Source organism: Taeniopygia guttata, chromosome 1 (genome assembly GCF_048771995.1).
Source record: "Taeniopygia guttata chromosome 1, bTaeGut7.mat, whole genome shotgun sequence".
Lineage (NCBI taxonomy): Eukaryota > Metazoa > Chordata > Aves > Passeriformes > Estrildidae > Taeniopygia > Taeniopygia guttata.
In genome coordinates, this window is record NC_133024.1 from 27,853,973 (window position 1) to 27,870,067 (window position 16,095).

The 16,095-nt window shown below is 43.0% G+C and overlaps 1 protein-coding gene across 1 annotated transcript; it reads left to right on the top strand.

Annotated features, from left to right (window-relative positions):
- The first annotated feature begins 1,725 nt into the window (after positions 1-1,725).
- FBXO40 (F-box protein 40) lies at positions 1,726-10,935 on the top strand. The gene is made up of 3 exons (XM_030266795.4): positions 1,726-2,210; positions 8,139-10,034; positions 10,543-10,935. Exons 1-3 carry the CDS (start codon positions 2,202-2,204, stop codon positions 10,738-10,740), a joined length of 2,103 nt encoding a protein of 700 aa, XP_030122655.4. The 5' UTR covers positions 1,726-2,201; the 3' UTR covers positions 10,741-10,935.
- The last annotated feature ends 5,160 nt before the right edge of the window (positions 10,936-16,095 follow it).

A 16,095-nucleotide genomic window follows, 5' to 3' on the forward strand; every position in this document is an offset into this window, starting at 1 on the left:
GCATTTGCACAAAAAAAAAAAACAGAAACAAAAACAAAAAACCACCAGTTCCACTTTCATTTCAGGGATTTCACATTTCTTGCACCCTACCTAAGCAAATCTGTAATGCAGCAGGAGGTCTGGTTACAGTATTGGTTGGCATTCCTGATATACCTTGAATCAAATTAGCACAGTTATGGGTGGGAGCAGATACCTTCAGGTTCTCCTGGTTTTGATGAAAGTCTGGTTTCAGGTGCAACTGAGCTAATGCAGTGCAGGTACAAGGATGAATTCCTGTTTCCTGTCTCTCTGCTCTTCTGCTCCCTTCTCCCCACCAAGTACATATTTTCAGGCATAGTGAACTATGTTCATTCAGCATGTCTTGTGATAACCTGCCCTTAGCAGCCACCACAGATGACACCTTTTGAATCACAGTTATCACCTGCAGGCAAAGATTTGCAAAATTTGGGGCCTTGTGTGGGGTGAGGCTGTGAGGAAGCCTACCAGAGAGAGAGAGAGAGAGAGAGAGAGAGAGAGAGAGAGAGGCAGGCCCAGGCTGTCTGGGTCTGTGTGATCACAGAATAAGGCATGGAAACAGCAAAAAGCACCACCAGAGTTCCAGCTGTCTGAAAGCAGAGATATCTGAGATCAGGCTGACATCAGGTGCTGGTAAAATTAAGACAGAAGGTAGCTTCATTTCAGACAACTTCTGAAGCCCTGAGTGTTTTTGTAATCTGAGTTAATTCAGCTGGAGGGAATTTTCTCTTAAACCAATACACAATTTTGAGTAGACTTTTTCTTCATGCAAAAGCAAGGCACACCCTCAGCATGGTTTTAAACACAGCTTGAAAAGATGACAACAACATTTAAGGCTGACAAATGACCCTGAGCTGGGGGAGGAAGAGTGGAAGTGGACAGAGTAAACAGATCAGCCATCACACTGTGATTGGGTTAAATTTGAGTTTAGGCAAAATACCCCTGGCTCTTGTTTTCCCCAGTGCAATGGGATGCCAGAAAATGGTATCATGATAATACAGCCTTTCTAAAAAAGGCCACGGAGCCAGACTGCTGACCATATTTAGCTCTACTAAGTTGCAATTGGCACCAGCAAGCCTTGGTTGTCACCCACTGACATTTTGTTCAGCCCTAAAAATGAAAACAGTTGCCTGCAATGTTTCAAGCCATGAGAGTCACTGGGGACTCACAGACAGGGAAAGAGAAAGATAAGGCAAAGTATCAAGTTCATCATGATTTAGGATCTCAAGGCCGCCACAGCCAAAAGCGTTGTTCTGTGTTTCTGAGGCGGTGAGAGGTGGCAGCAAACAGCAGCAGGGTCACAAGGGATGTCTGCAGCCAGACGGAGTGAGCACCCACCAGGGAGAAGCAGGTCCTGCCCCATCTGAACCCCTGAACCTCACTGGCACCATCAGTTTGAAGTGCTCACCATGGAAGTCACCATGAAGTGCCGTGATGGGTCTGTGCCTGCAGTAAAACATGACTGCTCTCCTTTGCTCCTTTGGTTCCCCAGGTTTGGCTGAGGAAGGTGGTGCTGGGAGCTGTACCAAAGCTTACTCTTGGTGGCTGGTGGGACCTTTTCACTGTGCAGTGGAGGTATTGAAGCTTGGGAGTCTCCTGGGGGTCCCCAGGAGGAGGGCAGGCACCTTTGCCCAGCTGCTCAAGTCTGGGCAATTCCCACTCTCCTCTCCTTATGTCCACCCTGCCTGGACAGATCAGAAAACAACAATTGCTGTCTGTGCCAGCTGCTGTGTCCAGTGACAATGGGAATGGGGTGACAATTCCAACTGCAGAACCCACAAACTGGTGTGGGCACCAAGGGGAGTTAATTTGTAAAGGGCAAACCTCCATCAGAAAGCAGCAGGGAGCTGATACAGGGCTGGGGAAGGGGTTCAATCTTTTCCTCTCATGCAGGGGCCACAGAGTACTATCGGTTCTGCCTCTCCACATGCCTGTGAAGTATCACTCCAGGAGTGACAGAGTTAACAAATACAGTGGAAGAGACAGCTCTGTAAGCTGAGCTACATGGTCACATGCACGGGTTTTATTTTTAACATCCCAAAACTACTTGATGTTTCTGCCTGGGCTTGCTCTGTGTCCTTCTGTTCTCTTCCCTTTCTTTGTGTGCAGGTCTCCCTCACCCACCTCACTTCAGCCCAGCTGAGCACAACCAGGAGAGAAGTGTTTAGTACGTGCACAGGGACTCTATGATCAAGGTAAGGCTTTGTAAATGGAGTTGGAGGTTTTATTGGACAAACCTTGGTGCAATGTAATGGTTACTGTAGCTATGAAAATCAAGACATCTTCAAAACAGCCTTTGTAATTAAGATGAAATAGAATAATCATGAGATGTCTTAAATGACACTCTAAAACAGAGGCAGCTGGTAACTGTGAGCACTTCTGTGACATACTACTCTAAAAAAAACCCTCCATAATATATTCAGTGAATTAGCTGTAGTTTGCAGCACTGTTTGCAGGATTTAAAAAAAAAACTAAGATGCTGATTGTAAGATGGGAGCTTCAGCAGCAGATCAGATGATAAATCAAAAATTCAATTTCTGTTATTTTCAGGAAACTCAGAGAAGACAAGGAGATACAGTAAGGGTCAGAGGAAAGGCAAGAGCAATTTCATGGCAAAAGTGCTTATACTTAAAATGAGTTTTGTAGATTGAGACTGCAAACTTTATGTTGGCAATCTAGACTGAATGAATGATGAAGTAAGAATTTCAATAGTTAAAGGTACTACTGTACCATTTAGTATTGTGACTGCTTCGCAATTTTTATTAATTAATCTCTTTTATTTTTATTTTATTACTTAGATCTTAACCAATAGTTCTGAGATTCTTTACACTGGACACCTTTCAGAAAAGAGTGTTAATGAGATTGTTACCAGAGCATAAAATAGAACCTGAGCCCAAAGAGAAAAAAAACCATGGTTTGGACCATTATCCTCCCTTTTTTTTCCTCAAATTGCAATGAAACTGGACCCATTCTTTTAAAGCACTTGTTGAACTCAAACCAAGACCAAACCTATTTCCTAGTTACCAATGCAAAGTGAAAGTTTTTTTGACTGTGTCTACCAAGGACAGCACAGGGACTCCTGACATGTGTGAGGAGCAGCAGAGCAGCTCCATGTCACAGCCTGCTGATCTGCCTGTCTCCCACAGGACTCCCCAGCATGCCCAGCAAATGATGCTGATGCTGAGCTATCCTGCACTATGCCACCAGCCCAGGGGACCATTTCAGCACCTGGAATTTTGGGTGGGTTTCTCTCAGATGAGCTATGGCTACATTGAACCAGGTAGGGAGGAGCAAAAAAACATTGCTGATCCAGGTCTTTTAGTGGGGAGTGCAGTGAAGGGTTCCCTGTGTTACCTGAGCCTCACTGCTCTGAAGTGTCCCTGCTCCTCCTGTAACAGCTTTAGTGCATTTCACCAGAAATTGCACAAGCAAATTTTTGGTGCCACTTTACTGCCCATGTGCAGCACAGATTTTCCAGGCAAGGAGGAGGCCTGATGGTGCAACAGCTTCTCTTGGTCTCCATGGTCCTGCATGTCAGGTGTAGGGAGCTATGTGCTGTTCTGAGAACCTGGGCAACAGGCATGCTCCAGAAGAAAGGTAAGGAGCATGGATTGAATTCCTTGCCCAACTGATGAACTATACAGTGGATTTCTTTTTTCAGTATAAAGCAATTCCAACCTGTTCAGTAACTCTGAAATAGTGGTTATTGCATGAAACACCAAGGCCTCATCCAGATGATGTCCAGGAAATACAAGCAGTAGCTAGTGAATTGTCACAGCTTCATCCTTCCATTGTTGGGCTTACCCAACAAGTCAGTTGTTTCACAGAAAATCTTATCTTACTCCTCCCCATGTCTTACACTAAGGATTTGAAGTTCACCAGGATTGCCCTGGAATCAAAGGACCCTTTAAAATCCATGTGAATTTGTTCAAGGTCACTTCAAAAGTAGGTCTTGCTTATGCTCACTATCAGCGTAACTGAGGAAGATTTCATCTACACCTTTAATTCTCCCTTTCCAGCAGCTCTGAGCCATACCATACTCACTGCCTGCCTTATTTAAAGCTTGGCTGAGAACTTGGATGTACAAGGTCAGTCTGAATGGCAACTGCAGAGCAGGAGTGCCATGAAGGACAGTGACCCACTGTGCTGAGTGCCAAGGGGGTCACTCAAGCTGTAAGTGACCCTGCTGTGGGTGTTGAGGTGTGGTGTTCAACTTATTTAGAGGTCCTCACGATTCCAGGCGGTGCCATTTTTTGATTTGCTTTTTATTTTGTGTCTAAGGAGAGGACTTAAGAAAACTTGGGCTCCTGGGATTCATGTACAAATGCAGTACAGTATGGTTTCCAATGGCATAGTGATTTTGTCCTCACCTCTAAGAAATAAAAATATCTATTTAGCAAAAGGAGACCCAAGCTTGATTTCTTGACAAGGTTGTTACTAAGTAGTGATTGAGGAAGAGCAGTGCATGAAGAGAACAGAAAATAACTAGTTAAAGAAGACTTACTTGGTGTCCTAAAAAATGTGATTCTACAGCTGGCTCTGCCAAAGTTTTTGTGCAAGAGGCATGCAACTGCAGGTGAAACATAAACCTGAGCATCTCTATGCTTGGCATTTTTGCTTGGCTTTACGTATTTGTATAAAACACCACATTTAATTCTACATATTTTCATCTCTCTAAACTTAAATTTTACATTTGCCAAATAGAAGTAATAGTATTTTTCAACCTCCAGCACTCCTATAGTATTGCAAAGATAAATTAATTATTGTGAACATGGTTAGATCTAAGATAGTAAATATGCTGACATGAAAATACTTATATTGTAAGAAAATTGATAACTATTCCCCTCAAGATTTCAGTATGATAAATATGAGATAAACACTATATATTAGGTAACAAGGGTTAAAAGAAATAGAGAATATTGCCTATCTACCCTATACACTTCACCAGAAGTATTCACATTCCTTCTGTTGTAACTTTATATATAACTTCAGCATTCTTGGCTCCAGCATTTGGATGTGAACTTTCATGAGATTTTTTTAGGAGCTTGTTATCATGTTGTAAAATTTAGAAAGATTGTTTTATGTTCATTTGCAATTTCATTTCAGAGGCACTCTTTAGGGTCATTATCTGGGTTTCTGGTGGCCCTTTTTGATGTTTCTTCAAACTGGGAGGTATCCCTTGATTCTGTGCAAGGAGGTCAGGTACCATGTATGACCTTAGTATGTCAAATGGTCAGGCACATGCCAAATGAGAAAATACTTGTATTATTTTGGCTCATTTACTGCAAATTAATTAAATATATGTCTTCTGAAAATAAATTTAATTGGTTTATAAACTGTAATTTATTATGACTGAAAAGGCCCACTCCAGACAGACATAGCTGCAGTTAAAATAGCAGCTGTATATTTTTAAACCTTACTTGATTTGCTGTCATGATGGTCTAAAAATATTTACCAAAGTGGACAGACTGTGGACTGTAATGTGCATTCTTTCCTTACACAGTAGCTTGAACGTGATTGAAGTGATAATTTCCTGGTTTGTTTGGGTTTTTTGTTTCCTAACCCAGACCTTGAGAAATTTTGCAAGTTGCATGGAATAAAGAAGTGTACAAGTTTAGAGAAATGTTTTGTCACCTGACTTATCTATGTGTCACCTACCTCTGGATGTTATGTATCAAACATACTGAGGCAAAATTTGTAAACTTTCTGCTGAGCATTTTGAGTTTGCAGTTTGTGTACTTGCAATAATACCATCAACTAAACCATAGCCAACTAAATTATCAATTAAAATACAGAGCTCCTGATTACTGGCATGTCAGAATAGATGAAGCATTCAAACCCTGATAAATATCAGAAAGAAACTCTCTGTCCCTTCTTCCTGTTCTCTATGTTCACAGATTTGACAATGAGAGGAATAGATCTCTTTTGTCTAAAAAGAACAGCATATACAAGTTAGAGATGAGATAAACTAAACTAAAAAATGCCTGAATAACAAGGAAGACTGATTCTGCATCTGAATGCTGTGATATGGTCACTTTTCATAAACAAAGCATGTATTTTCTTTCTCTACACATGATTTGGACAGGGTTTATTTCAGCATACAACAATGTGAAAGCAGGCTTCTCTCCAGAAACTTTGCCATCAGTCCTTTCTGCATTTTGGAGAACAATAAGGCCTATGCCTCTAATGTAGGGTTTTTTTATCAACTATTTCTCCACAAGAGTTACTTTTGCAGTGGAAAGTATTGTTCACACAGTCGTGTTTTTATTGCAGTGTAATGTACCCAGCCTTCCTCTGACCTTATGCAAGTCATGGCTGGGACTATTTTTAGAGATTATATTTGCACCAAAATGCTACAAGAATGAGAGCAGCAAGGATGCTGCCAGTGTGAAATAAATCCATCTGTATCTCCTGCTTCTCTGAGCTGCATAAAAGTAGGTGTAACTAAACAGCCTGAAGTAGGACAGGTGCCGCCCCAAACCACATGTATTTAAGGGCTTGGTGTGACTGAGGCCACCCTGGCCAGCACCCTGGTGTCACATCTGTGCAGAAACCAGTATTTCCAAGGCAAGGAAGGGATGTTATAATGGAAGTCACAACATTTTATTTTCTGCATTGCTGTCTTGAGCTCTTTCCCTGCAAAGGTGATGGTACCTTATACTTGAGAGTATAAGTTTGAGTAAAGGGACCACAAAAGGTGTATGTTCTTTACTCAGCAGGGCCAAGAGGGAATGGGGTTGTTTCATTAAGAGAGTAAGCAGGTATTGATCAGCATTGGAAATTGCAAAAGATGGAACTAACTTGTGTTGAGCAATTAATGCACATCAAATTTTCAAATATGAGTGCTGGTATTTCATGCAGAGACCCACAAGCATTGCCTTTCCCAGATATTTTTCCTTCTCTGGTGTTGTTCATGACTTCCACTGCCAGGGTGTAAAGGTGTGAAAGACATGAAGTCAAGAGAACACCTTCAAGAAAGAGAGAGGAAGTTCTTCACATAAAATCTCTTCCCCTGAGCCTGAGCCCACTCCCTCTGCAGCACACCACTCCCCATGGCTAGGTCACTTAACCCTGGGTTTGCAAAAGAAAGCACATCTAGGCAAACACTATTTTTCTTTAACTTGTTTTCTTTAACCCTAGGAAAGATAATACACAGTCAAAACTATTTTACTACCAATACCTGTCTTTTCTCAGAGCCAAGCGAGAGTCTATTGGGCCTATGGTAGTTCTTACTGCATGAAATGTATGGGGAGAAGATTGGTCAAAATTTTTTTCCTATTTTCACATGAAAAAGAAAAGCAACCTGGGGCCTGTTTGAAAACAAAACTTGAGTTCTTCCTTATCATTAGCTTTTTTCTTTTGACAAAGATTCACAGTGATTCTAGAACCAGGCTGGAATGCAGCTCCTATAATAAGGAGCAAGAAGTCAAAAGCTGGGAAGTTTCTACTTGTAGCAGGTCTTCTATGGGCCAAGTTACTGATACTAGTTGAAAGTATCCAGGGAAGTAGCTTCAAGTCATGACTGGGCAGCCTCTAGTTCTGTAAGCCAACAATTGGAGTGTAAGGGTAAATTAGGAAAGCAGAGTAAAGAAAGCCAAGGAAACTACCTCTTACCCAGGTTGTTTTCCACACTGGAATTATCCTGAAAATAATCCTCACTCTTGACCTTGGTGGTGTAGAGCAAAGGGAGGTTCATTGTGTAACACCCATGTCTTTGTAGGGAGATGAGAAGAGGCCTAGGCCAAATGTAGAGAGGAAAAAGGAATGCCATTTTTCCTACTCACTGTTGAGGAAGTGGGATGCTCCTTCACTGTGCCCCTAGCAGTCTTGGTGTCAGCAGCCTGGTGAAATACTGGGACAGAAAACAGCTCATATCCTGGCTGCCTGAGCTAAGGAGTTAAGACCTTGTCTGTATCTGTGCTGCTACCAGGCAAGCTGTACCACAGGGGTCAGAGGTGATAGGTGACTCTATGGAGCTGGCAGTCACTTTCTCACAGCCTCATTCCCACCAAAGTGCATGTTAACACCTCATGTGGGGAAACCAGCTATGGGTGTGGAGGGTCTGTGGCCATCCTCCTTCCTTCAGACAATAACTCTTGCCTTCTTGTCTTTGCCACAAACAGCACCGGGCCCAGAAAGCTCCCCCTGGGCAACACAGGCACTGTGAGCGATGTTTCAGCCGGCACTGCCGCGCGCCCATTGAGATCTCCGTGTCCTGCATGGTGATCAGCTGCCACCTCCACTGCGGGGCCACCTTCCACATGTGCAAGGAAGAGGAGCACAAATTGCTCTGCCCCTTGGAGCAGGTGTCCTGCCTCAACTCAGCCTATGGCTGCCCTTTCTCCATGGCCCGCTTTAAGCTGGGGAAGCACCTCCAGGTCTGCCCAGCCAGTGTTGTCTGCTGCTCCATGGAGTGGAACCGCTGGCCAAACGTGGATTCAGACACAACGCTGCACAAGAATATTATGAAAGAGACCTTGAATGAAGAATGTCTGGACACAGCTTTGGCACTCAGAGACCAGAAGATACTTTTCAGGGCTTTGAAAATAGCTGAATTATTTCCAGAGTGGAGGAAAAAGGATGAACTGGAAGAACTAATGGATCAAGCCATGGGTGGGGAAGCAGGTGCTGTGGGAGGAGCTGCCTGTGGTTCCCAAGAGGGCAATGACCAGTCTGAGCTCAGCCAACGTGAGCGGGAAGATTTAGCAAAGGACAAAGAGGGAATGGATCTGGGGAGTTACAAAACGTGGGAGAACATTTTCAGCAAAGAGCTTCTGGCTTGCCAGGTAACAGGCTCAGCAGCCAGCACAGGACAAAAGACAGAGGAGGCTTCCAAGAAAACAGCATCAGCCTCTCGTGCTGCCAGCTCCACAGAGAAGGCAAAGGAAGGACCTGATGGTGCAGAAGAGGGAAAGGGCCAAAAGTCTGAACAAGTAACACCAAGTAGAGAACTGAATGGACTGGCTCCCTGGCAAGAAGGAGTCCTGGAGAGGCTGAAGAAGGAAGTCGGTGTAGCGGATTACAACATGTATCTGGTACATCACGGGGGAATGCTCATCCGCTTTGGCCAGATGGCTGCTTGCACGCCCAGAGAAAAGGACTTTGTCTATGGGAACTTGGAAGCCCAGGAGGTGAAGACTGTCTACACCTTCAAAGTGCCAGTTAGTTACTGTGGCAAAAGAGCACGACTAGGAGATGCACTGGGCCACAAGATGCCAACTTCAGATAAGTCAGTGGATACCTCAGAACTGGGAATAAACATAGAAGAACTACCTAAGACAAATATAGTTGAAGCCACACTGCTGTGTGCTCTGGAAAAAGAGCTGAAAGGTCATGAGATCTCTGAAGCAAGAGGTATCGACGGACTCTTTGTGGATTTTGCAACACAGACATACAGCTTTCCTTTGGAGCCCTTCTCCTCCAGCGCAGTTCTAGCAGATATTCTGGATGAAAACAGCCCACCAGAACTGCACATGGAGCTCTACACTGAATGTGTAACCAGAAGACACAACAAAAGCAGTTCAGCTTTCACGTTCACTTGCAGTCATTTCTTTAGGAGGGATGAGTTCCCATTCCACTTCAAGAATGTGCATGCTGATATTCAGTCATGCCTGGATGGATGGTTCCAGCATCGCTGCCCACTGGCCTACTTGGGATGTCCTTTTGTCCAAAATCACTTCCGCCCTGAGGGACTTAAGGCCAAGGTTATTTACAGCAAGCCTCTCAAGACATTTGCTATTAAGCCAGAGGTGGACACCCTTCTTGCTGAACCGGGCAAGTGCAATTCCATAGTGGATAGTCGAGGGAGAAACAGGGACTTGCTGAGCAGCCTCCCAGTGGAAGTGCTCAAGTACATTGCAGGATTCCTGGACAGCTTCAGTTTATCTCAGCTATCACAAGTGTCAGTGCTCATGAGGGACATCTGTGCCACTCTTCTTCAAGAGAGGGGAATGGTCCTGCTGGTCTGGGAGAAAAAAAGATATTCCCATGGTGGTACTTCTTGGAGAGCTCGCAAAAAGGCAAGTGACTGTGACACTGGGAAAAAGAGTCATGTGTCCTCTTCAGATAAAACATGGGAATGACAAGAAAAGCTGCATATAAACATGCAGATGTGGGGAAGGTTCATGAGGTTGTGAATTTGCACAGGGTTTTTTTTGTCAGGGGCCAGGGCTGTAGAATGCAGTACATCTAACAAAAGGATGAAGGTGCAACTAGACATTTTCTGAAAGTCCCCACCCAAGCTCATCTTTGCATGTGCACCACTTCTAGGCACTGAGAACTAAGAATTCCTGATATTTAAGTATTACCATCCCCATTAAAAATGGCAAGTGATAACTAAAGCAGCAAAACCAGCAAGTATGAGGTACAAAACAATACAGACCCTACTTTCACTTGCTATGCCAGCCCTGCACCATCAGACATTCATTGCAGTGTCCAGAGTGAGTAATGTACACCCATTGTAAGCATAGACAGGTATTTAAAATCCTCATTTCCTCTCCCCAATTCCTGTCCCCTCTCTTGCATTAGATCTGGCAGTTCAGCAGCCTGTTCTCCAGAGTTCACAACTGGCAGCGCAGCGACGTCCCGAGCATGTCAGAGCACCTGAGGAATTGTCCCTTCTACCAGGCAGAGCACAGGACAGACCCCGTGCTGCTGACGGGCATGAGCGAATCTCGGGAGCAGACTCAAAAGACTTTGGTCTCTACTTTCAAGCACAGAGTTTGAACAACTTGCTTCCCCTCTGACATGCTCCCTTCAGGGCTCTGAGATGAAGATTTGGGGATTCAGGTGTAAAAATTGTTGCTTCCAACTCTCCTTTGGACGTACAAAATTGGCTTCTCCCCAACTGTGTTTAAAACCTGTGCATTTTTTTTCCCCGCATTAAATTGTTAAAGCTTCAACCACTGCTTACTAACATCACATGCTTTCTGTTTTCTGTTCCTGGTTTAATACAGCATCCTGAAGAAAGCAATGAGGATCTTATTTGAAAACATTTTTACATCCTTGAAGGTAGGCTGCTGCTCCTGTACCATGTGCCTGAGAGAAGCAAGAGCAGTTAATGTACTTAGCTCAAATAGATCTGAAACAGTTTTGTCTGGAAAGCAAAGTTCTTGGAGCACAAGTAGATGCCATCCTGCTTGGCAGACCTAGGGACTGCTAACCTGCTCTGAGACATGGGCAAAATAAAAAGACACCCCAAAATTATATGAATTAATTAAAACTCCAGTGAGAACTCCGGAATTCACTGTGGGGCCACTGACCATCATTTAGGACCCTGACTAAGACAAGCATACCTAGCTGAGTGTAAGCCTAAAGCTGAGCTCATGGGAGCATTCAAACCAAACCAAAGCAAACAAACTTGCTCTTTGTTAGAAGTAACCAAGTAGCAAACAATTTTTGAGACTCAATTGACTTTTTATATTTTAAAGTAACAACTTTCTTTGTTTTATCTGAAAATTCATTAAAACAATCAAAGAATATTAAAAGTCATTTTTAGAATGCCTTACCAACTCAGTTTTGCAGTTGTAAATTGCAAATTCTGATTGTAAGCAGCTGAAAAGAGGATGTCAAAGAAATATTATTCTTTTCCATAAAAGAAAAGTAATTCAGTAACCCATTCTGTACGTATAACAGTATGGATAATGTTTGCTTCAGTGGAATGGTCTGGAGTATAGAATCTTTTTTTACAGAGCAGAAAAGTAGGATTTGGCTTATCTTTTAAAATAAATACACTAACTTAAACCAGAATGGGCTTGCTGAGGCAACAGATGAGATAAAACAGGCATATTACCAGCAGTGTCTGTCCCATTACACTACTTGAAACCATTTCAGTGGTGCTAGTCAAAAATGCCATGGATGTGGTGGTGGGTGAGATTCCTCTGAAACAGCCATAAATTTATTTGTCAGCTTAGGACAGTTTCCAGCCACTGCACCGCCACAGGGTGCTGACTCACCCCCTTTCTTTTTTAAGCTCATAGCCAGAAGTGTGAGCCCAGGACTGAGGTCTGGCTTTCATCTCTCTGCCTCAGGCAGGAGAACCTTGCTGGGAGCTGGGATGTTTGCTGGCTGGACCAATGCTCTTCTCACCTGGGCTGGCCAGGTGCAAACTGGCTCAGGCAGAGGGAAATGTGCTACACTTGCCATCCTCGACCTTTGTGCAGATCTGGGATGAGGTGGCCATGCAAGGAGCCTTCTCTTACCCAGAGAGGTTGCTGATGAACCTGAGCTGAGTGCTTGGCAATCAAAGGCATGAACTGGGTGGTGACCCAAACCACCAGTGCAGCCCAGCCTTGTCTACACTTGCAGCTTAAGTGGTCCCTGTGAGATTTTTAACCATGTTTTTTGTCTCCAGACACACACCCTCAGGAGCATACAGTCTGAGCTGTGAGGACAGTGGGATGGTCCCAGGAACAGGAAAGCAGCACTTCTTTTTCTTTTTTATTTTCTCTTTTTATTTCCCTTTTTCTTTTTCTTTTTCTTTTTCGTTTTCCCTTTTCCTTTTCCTTTTCCTTTTCCTTTTCCTTTTCCTTTTCCTTTTCCTTTTCCTTTTCCTTTTCCTTTTCCTTTTCCTTTTCCTTTTCCTTTTCCTTTTCCTTTTCCTTTCTTTAATTTTTCCCTTTTTTTATGTTACTCTATTTTCTGCCCCTAGAGATCCTTTCTGGAAAGTCTCATAGTGCTCTAGACATGAAAATAAACTTCTCTGCACAGATATCCTGCAGAAAACACAATTAGCATCCCAGGTTTATGAAGAGAAAACGGAAGGAAATGAACACAGGGAACCTAAGCTGGGCCAGGAGCAGTTAGAAACAGACACTGATCCTTCATCCTGAGGCTTAAGGCCACTGCACAAAAACAAACTCTATCCTTTAAAGCTGCTTACAAAAACTCACCTATCCTCAAAACATTCCATGTAACATGTGCTGCCCAATATTATCTCCTTGGTTTACCCAGCAAAGTTGACAGATGTGAAAACATACAGCCAGAATTCCTAGACTTCCTAGGTCTGTAGGAATTCCTAAGAGACCTAGAATTCCTAGGTCTCTACATCTCATTCTTCACTTATCATGTGTCTGATTTTGAAAGATGCTGAGCACCCAACCACAGCTGCAGACCACAGTATCCGCAAATGCATGTCCAAAATGCATTGAGTGCCAGAATCTATGCTGGGTGCTTGAAAATGGAGCCACTTACTTTTATGGATAATCTGGGGAGGGTGGAAAAAGGTTGCTTAAATAATAAGATCTCAGAGTAAGTCAGTGCTCAAGGCTGGCTGGAGACCATGAAAAATTTCAGCCTGTGAACGATCTCTCACATGATCAGCCACTTTAGTTGCTGTAAAGTGCTGTAGCTGCCCTGAAATTTTGGCCTGTGTCAGGTGTGAATTTGGCTCATTTTACCTTTAGTGTCACCAGCACTGCTGCTATTCTGCTCCTGGCTGCATCCCATCAGTTCCAAAGGATTTTGTTCTTGCCACTCCGTGCTCCTGGAGACGGCATGACTTCAGTTCCAGCCTTGATAAAATGGATCCTGCTTCTTCCCTCCACAGGGGATGCCTGAGTCAGACTTCAGGGGGATGCAACCTTTAGAAATACAATGGTTGGTGCAGGTCAGAGTTAGGAATATTGTAACCTCTACCTCGTGGGATCAGCCAGGGTGTGCAGAACATCCAGGAGACTGGATCATTTCCCTTCTGGTATTCCTACAGGGCATGCTGGAGAGACACATAGTGCTCATTCACAGAGAAACATATTTGTTTCTGTGTCTTTCTGAAAAACTGTAAATTTAATTAAGTAACCTCCAGTACATCCAGTGAAAGCTGAAAATCCACAGCCAAAATCTTCAGGTTAGTCTGGTCAACCTGATCTGGGAGAGGCAAATCTGTACAGGGAAGGGGGGATCACCCTTGCATTTCTGCATACCCACCTGGCCAATGTCAGCAGGGAGCTGCTTCTCACTTCATCCCAGCCTTACCAAGGGTGGAGAGCTGCAGGCTGGTGTCAGATGCAGTTTTATTAATCTAAGGGTCATGCCAAGCTAGCTCAGTGTTGATGTTCCTGCCATTAGCAGAGTCAGCAGAAGATTTAGGAGCTGGAAAGAACTGAATTTTCCTGCACTCTGTGCCTTGGTGAGCACAATGCTGGCTTATTTAAATGGTGAGAGGCTTCGGTTTGGGTTCAGCAAGTTCTTAGCTCCTGGTTTGAGTTTGTAATTTGGCTAAGAAAACTTTGGTTAAATCTCAGTTTGAGTAATTTGATTAGAAGAAACTGAGCATGTGGTGTTTTTCAAAATAGTCTATTGTTTTGGCAGGGTCTGAACTGGAAAAGGGGATCCAATTCCAGCAGAGCATTGAGGTTGCTCTCAGTCCAGCCCTCACACTCTGGATCTTTATGACTTTGATCTTGTTTGTGCTGTCCACAAGTCCTGTGAAGTGCAAGAGCAATACTTCACACACTCCAGGCTGATGTGTCTTGCAGTGTTTTGTCTTACTGGAAAAGTGGAAGTGAAATGAAGGAATCGTGGAACTCAGAAAGGTCAGAGCAGGGCAAAAAAACTCATGACAAGAGAAGACAAGAAACAGAAAAGGTAATGGGTTTGGATAGAGACCTGCCTCTTTGTAGGTGGGGTGAGGAGGGGCAAGAGGAGAAAAGTGAAAGGGCACAGGAATGAAAGGAGTTGGGATGTGCTGCCAAAACCAGAGGTTTTCTGGATAAAAGCATTTCCTTGACAAAGACTCCAGAAATTCCTAACTGGTGCTATACAGTAACATGGGGCAGATGATAATTTTTAAGGGGTGAAAGGGCAAGTGACCTACTGACATGTATCCTAAGTCTGGGTTGAAGGAAGGAATTTTCTGATGGACCTCCAATTCCCAAAACTGAGAGAGCACAGATAAGGTGAAGTTTATCTGAACAGTGCCTGTTATTTTGTGAAACTCTGTAACTCTTTGTTGCATTCTTGGGAATAAAAAATATTATGGTATTAAAAAATCCATTCAAATTCAGGTCTTAACTTGTTTTTTTTTGCTTCATCACATAAATGTATGTTTTGCCTTCAAATTGGGGGTGGAAATTCCTGTACTGTCATATTAATTATGCTCCTGTCCTCTGCTCTGCTCTTCACTATCATTTTGCTGGTTGAAGACTTTTATTTATATATGTTTTATATTTATTTAATTTTAACAAATATTTTTAGGTTTGACCTCATCTTCTTTTCACAGCCACTTTCTCCTTCCTGGTTCAGTTATTTACTTAAATGAAAAACTATCTCTTCTTTTAAAAATCCATTTCCCAGATTGATGCTACATTATATCTACAAACATATGAAGAAAAGTTTTCTCCTTACCCTTCACTTTGTGGCTTTTCATCCAGGGGGCTTTTGCCTCTATACTTTGCATATTCCAGAGACACTGCACATCTCTCAGAAATTCTGAGCATCTTTCACATAGAAAAATGCACTTATCACTGCATTCCACACTAAAGAGTCTCAAAGTTCCTTGGAGTTTAATTCCTTTTGGAGTTTAATTCCTTGGAGTTTAATTTCTTTTGAAATAAAACTTGCATATGCAGTTCAGGCTTATTCTTATTTATCTTCCCACTGAATTTATATGTAAGGAAATTGTGATCACATGCTCCAAATTTATTTTTGATGACCACCTGCTCTATGACTTAATTGCTATTTACAGCTAACAAATCTGTTGTAGGTTCAGTGATGGTTTAGTGAAGGAATTTGTCATGTCATGCTGAGAATCATAGGCCTGAGGCCCATTATGATGATGAGAGATTATTCACTGGTCCATAACTGTTATTTTCCCATGTCAAGTTCTTTTCCCATTGTCAGCAGAGTTCTTATTGGGGTTTATCTCTCTTAATATTTGCTCTCTCTCTACATATCCAGGTATGAACTCAAGCAGTTCATGGCTGACACTGAGCTGCACCAGAGAAAAGCCTCTTTTAGCTTTCTGAGTTCCATCTAAACAACCTGTGACATCATACATGTGATATTAATGAACTAGTTTTATTTTCCTTACTACCAGCCCTGAACAGCAGAATTTTTAACACCAGGGATGACTGTTAAGCTACC

Coding starts and splice junctions, on each gene's coding strand:
- FBXO40 (XM_030266795.4), top strand. Junction 10,035..10,542: donor CTTGGAGAGCTCGCAAAAAG/GCAAGTGACTGT, acceptor CTCTTGCATTAG/ATCTGGCAGTTCAGCAGCCT.